Genomic DNA, 6,119 nt, shown 5'->3' with positions numbered 1-6,119 from the left:
TCATGTCCGATTTAAGTAAGCTATGTAAAAAAATATTTATGTTTAAATCTGACCATAACACAAGATACAGTGGACCCCTTGCTATATATGGCTCTGTAAGAAACCGCCAGCTTTATAGTGGTACTTATATGAGGATTTCTGTTTAAATGATTGATGGGTAAAAGTTGAATTAAGTATACCTATGGTAAAAAGTAATTTAATAAAACAAATAAAGATTTTATAAAATACACAATATATACATATATATATTATATAACAAAAAACGTTTTCACTACTACATGCTTCACTAACTCTGGTTCAAAAACATACCATTTATTTTAAGCTGCTTTTCCTTCATGATTGTTGATTTAATGGATACAATTTGCTGTAATTTCGTGGGCTCAATAGACGATTGATGCCCCTCCATCCAAGCCAATAAGACATCAATTGCGGTAAGCGCCTCATCATCAGTAGGTATCGTAGTAGCACTAGTATCCTCTCCACTGTCTTCGTCTTCAATCGGTTGATCAACAGTTACAACTACATTTACAATATCCTCATCAGTAAGAACATTATAAGGCTTTTCATCTGAGTCTATCTTCACCCATTCGTTAAAACATTCTTCTGTCAATTCATTTTCACCTAGGATTTCACAAAGAGAACTCAAATGACTACTTTCTATTAACATTTTAATTTCTTTAGGTGAATTATACGGTTCTAATAAATTTTCTTTAAAGATATTTTCCCAACAGTCACGAATTTTCAATTCCGTTATTGATCCCCAGGCAAGACCAATCCTATAAATTGTTTCTTTTAGGTTGAGAGATTTTAGAAAACTAGAAACATCTTTTTCTTTCAAAAGCGATAGTAGTAATTCTCGCCTGTAATGTACTTTAAATGTATGAATAATTCCCTGCTCTAATGGCTGAATTATAGATGCTGTCTTCTTTGGAAGAAATAAAGCCTTGATTTTCCCGTCATCAGATATAAGACTTTCAGCTGGAGGGTGAGCTGGGCAATTCTCGAGTAGAAGTAACCCTTTCGGCTCTAGTTGATTTTCTTGAGCATATTTTCTTAAATGTGGTACAAAGTTATGATGAAACCATTCATGAAATAAAGTCCCCGTCATCCAGGCATTAGGAGTGCTGGCATATTTAACAGGCAAAGTTGACATATCTGTTAAATTAAAACAATGAGGATTTCTGTTTTTATCTATGCACAATGGCGGTAATTTGCACTTCCCTGTTCTGTTGACACATAACAGTAGTGTCATTCTGTCAGTACTAAGTTTGAATCTTGATTTGTTTGTTTCTTGTTCTAAATATAAAGATTTGGAAGGAAGCATTCTATAATACAATGTCGTTTCACCGCAGTTAAATATCAGTTCTTCATTGTAATTATTTTCAGAAATAAAATTACTTAATGATTGGGGAAACTCAGTCGTACTTACTTGATCGGCGAAACGATTCTCCCCAGCAGCATTGAATTCTCTAACCCCATGCCTCTTCTGCCAGCGCCACAGCCAACCATCGCTTGCTGCAAATTTTTCTTTAATACCTAAATCTTGATGAAATTTTTCAGCTTGTTCTTTTAGGATCGGTCCTGAAATATGTTCACCTTCACTTCTTTTTTGAACGAACCACGTAAAAAGGCACTTTTCTAAATCGGACAGTTTGCCCATGCGTGTCCTTTTCCTACGCAATGCTGAATTATTATCGACATTGTTTATGAAACTTATAAGTTTTTCTTCTTCATCGACCCAACCCCTAATCGTACTTTCTGGAATACCTAATTCCCTCTTTAGCTGAGCTTTCGAAGCACCATTTTTTACTCTGTTTATTATGGCGAGTTTTTCTTCGACTGTGTATGATTTTCTCTTCTTATTTTCTGCCATAACCTGAAAGGATGAAAAAAAAAGAACTACAAAAATGAAACTTGGAAGAAAAATGTTTTAAGCTTCGAAGTTAAATAAAAAATTATTGCAACAATATATAATCAATGTGTAAAAAGGGATAAAAGGGATTTTAATAAATATAGAACGGACTTGATTGTCTGACATTTTTTAATCTGGCATCTTTGGTAATACAACTACCTTGTGAGGCTAAGGGAACATTTTGAGCTGAGAAGTATTGTTTTTGTCAATTACCATTAATATGTTTTATTAAAGAAGTATCATAAAAGTAGTTTAATAAAAGTAATCTAGCTTTATATATTTCAACCCTAATTCCTTATTTGTATTGTTTAAATGGAACGCTCTATTATCCGAAATGTTTAATAGTCGATAATTTGTAGGTCTCATTTTTGTCAGATCATTAAGATTGGACTGTTTATTGTAAAGGTTATCCAGTTAGAGACTTTGTGCAAAAATCATATACTTTCCCTTCTGCCTTTCTTACATCATTCAACACCTCCAAATTTGGATTGAATTGAGGGGCTGGTGCATTTTAATAGCTATAACATCTCTAATTTAAAAATATAATGTAAAATTTACTTTCTTTTTATTAATTAAAGATTGGAATTAGTTGTATAGCTCTATCGGCAAATTTACAAACCATCGTATTGCAAGGGTCCACTGTATTTTAAAAATATACACATATGTCTTGAGGGTAAGCTACTTAAATTTAAATAACCATTTGCCTACAATTTTAAAGTATTTATTATAAAGCTTTTGAGCGTGATTGCCAGCGATTGTCATGGCTTATATGAATCGAAACTAACCTATGTTTGTTTAAGGCTTTTCCTTTATCAGCCATAAATTGATTTCCTTAAACTCATCATTATTATTGAGCAAAAATTGAAAGTATTGTGATCAGTATATATTATTGGAAGAATAATATATATATTATTTAAATAAAAAGCCAGAGGTCTCTACATAAACATTAAATAACTATGGCAGAGTTTTAATTATCCAAGCCTAAATAAACCTTCAAGAGGTACCGTGTGGATCAGATTCGACCCAAGTATCGCAACTTTTACTTTCACTTATCTATATATGAAGTATATTAGGGAGAGTATTGCGATCGTGAAATAATTCAAATTTTTTTCTAGTTTTTGACAAAAATACACATTTTGAGGTCTCTTAAGTCTAAATAACCAAGTCTCCTAAAATGGTCTGTGTGTATGAGTCAGCCAAGATTAGAAATGAAAAGTCATACGAAACTATAATTATATAGTGCTACTTTATAGAATACATTTCTTGTTACATCCATTTGATTCAACCTGCATCAAAACTTATGAAACTAAGGGTCTTTTCTTCCCTTTTCTTTTCATCATTACCAACCTCCTATTGATATTTGCAAACTATTTTGTATTTTTTTTTCCTTTTTTCCTTAGGAATAACAATAAATCCTTCATATAGTAGCAAAACTCAATAAATTCCTTTAAATTTAGGAAAATCCTGATGAAATTGGATACAGAACAAAAATTTGTATTAAATGCCAAATTTCAAGCAATCAGCTAAAAAAAAAGAAAACTTATTGTTTTTTCTCTTCCTGTTGAAATATCTGGAAGGCGCTTAACAATTTATGCTACTTGCCTACCCATATATATTTTATTTTATTTTTTTTATCTTGTGGTCTTTTGTATTTAATCTCGGAGCAAGTAGCTCTGTGTGAAACTTCCATTTCCTGGGCTTGGGTTCGAATCCGCCTGTGGTTGATAATTATTTATTCTATTAAATCAGCTGCAAGTTGACCTTGTGCAACACATCCAAGCGGGTACCCTTAATTTGTGGGGAAACCTGGCAGTTGAACATGATTTAGGCCAAATCTCTTGCTAGTACAACTGTTGGTCTTGAATAGTTGTTCCCAACTCATAGAAGTCTGCGGTCCACTAAGCGACGAATGGACCATCCGTGGCCCACAAAGCATTTGAACCCGCCCTTCATTATTAAATCCTTGAATTCATTAGGTGGACTTTGAGCTGCTGTGAAGTTCCAGCATCCATCTCAGTCGTTTAGAAGTTCTTTAACTCCAGGCCATATTTGACCTGGTTTTCACACTTCTTTTTCCAGGATATGCCTTGAGGTCTCACAACTGTCCCCGTCTTTGCTGGCTCTGAGGGTTCTATTTCAGGTTCTGTCGAGTTATATCAGTGCCATCTTTTCTGTATGCCTGCCATAACCATCTCCATTTAGATGCTCAGGACAGGATAAGATATTGCATAAATGCTGACCACAGATAGCTCACATCAATGGTCTAAATAAAAATTAATCAAATACAGAAACTACATCACTCTAAGATAGTTCAGTATGTTATTTATTGGTTTTTGAGATACTTGAGGCTTTGTTTTGAATTCTTCCAAAGATATACTAAGGAATAAACTATTATTATCTCCATGCCTATTTTATCAATATTTCCCCCAAAACTTATTTTCCATGTGATATAATTATTTATAAAATACCTCTATCGTTGCTTTAAATAAAATGTTTTCTCTTTTCAGTTACATTGTATCAGGTGATGCTGATGGAAAAGCCTATGTATGGGATTGGAAAACGACAAAACTTTTCAAGAAATGGAAGGCACATGATCACGTGTGCATTGGTGTACTATGGCATCCACATGAACCGAGCAAAGTTGTCACGGCTGGCTGGGATGGTCTCATTAAATATTGGGATTAAAAACTGCCTTAGTATTTTGTTTTTTTGTGATCAATTGAATTGGCATCTTATACTTTTTATACATGTCATGAACAGTACATAAGATTTCAATTAATTTATGTGTAAATAGAAATTGTTGATGATGACAATTTGTTTAATTATCTCTACATTTATATTATACAGATTGCAATATGTATATTCTGTTAATATATTTTTTAAATATTTGTTTATTTTAATTATATTACCTTTTAATGATTAGTTTTACAAGATTTATTATTCTGATGATATAATGATTTTGTATATTGAGTAGGAGAGTACAAAAAAAAAAAATTGAAGTGTTTATATTTGACTATAGATTCGATATGAGAAGATGGTAAGAGGCGTGGTCAATAATAATACGCAAATAAATAAAACTTATTCATTTATGCCGATTTTGTGACCTGAATTTCAGGCCTTCATCAGGGTGATTCGGAAAATATTTTTTTTAAATTATCAATATATATAGAATTACCCTGATGAAGGTCTGATAATTCAGGTCGAAATGTCAGCACAAATAAATAACATTTACTTATTTGTGTATCAATACTCACTGCACTTCCAACAATCTTCTTATCATGAAAAAAAAAAAATAATTGTTCATTTTTTAAATTTATAAACATAATCAAACAATGAAAAAACCCCATATAATTGAAATAACTATATCATAACAAATCATATCAAATTAATCGTTAATGAAAAGTGTTACCACTTTTTTTGAAATTAAATTTCATGTAACATGTTAAATTACATATTATAATATTGAAATTTCCTCTTGTTCTATATTATAGAAAACAAGATGATTGTCTGTTATTTCTGCAAGAGTATTATGTAGCTAATTTTCATTTTAAAAAGAAAAAAAATTAAGCAATATATAAACTTAAAATCATAAATTTAACAACTCTTTGAGTTCTATATTTAAATATAATTATATATTTCAATCAAGTATCTGTATTTTCCCTATCCATTACAAGCCTTTACATTGTTTTAAAATAATTTATATTTTTTTTTTAAGACTATAAGAACAATAAAGTAATTTATTACTCAACAGATTTTTAAAAAAAGTTTATAAAGCTTATTGTTGTCGTGGTAATTATCATGATTACTACCACCTAAATAAAAACAAGACCACTTGTGCGCATCACAACTTTCACTTACAACCCTACATACGTCTCCAAGTTATGTGTGAATAATTATATCCATGTAATTATATTTTATCATAATTATGATTAGGCCTAATTTTACATGGAACTTGATCTGTTTAAACTTTGTGCAACATTACCTAAATATGGATCCTATTCAGATATACTCAGCAAGGATACTAAAGTAAAGATAATGTAATCTTGAAGGAAAGGATCCTGAAATATCGCAATATTTGTTCCATAAAGTTTTATCGTGAGAACATGATTATTTCAACATGAAAATAACTGCAAAAATACAAAGGTAACAGCACTGGCATTTCATGGCATAACAAAAAACAGGAATTTAAAAGAAGCTATATATATAT

General features: G+C 31.2%; 1 protein-coding gene across 1 annotated transcript; it reads right to left on the bottom strand.

The window, feature by feature from the left end:
* Nucleotides 1–34: 34 nt before the first annotated feature.
* Nucleotides 35–1,878, bottom strand: LOC106692207 (jerky protein homolog-like; the record flags this gene model as incomplete). The annotated part of the gene is given in 1 exon segment (XM_067047237.1): nucleotides 35–1,878. A coding segment is annotated over 1 exon segment (1,587 nt). The 3' UTR covers nucleotides 35–286.
* Between the last annotated feature and the right edge of the window lie 4,241 nt (nucleotides 1,879–6,119).

Source organism: Halyomorpha halys, unplaced genomic scaffold (assembly GCF_000696795.3).
Source record: "Halyomorpha halys isolate HHAL.00 unplaced genomic scaffold, Hhal_1.1 Scaffold10229.1, whole genome shotgun sequence".
In the NCBI taxonomy this organism is placed as follows: domain Eukaryota; kingdom Metazoa; phylum Arthropoda; class Insecta; order Hemiptera; family Pentatomidae; genus Halyomorpha; species Halyomorpha halys.
Note: the sequence above shows the minus strand (reverse complement) of the source record. Positions and strands in the feature narration are given on the sequence as shown.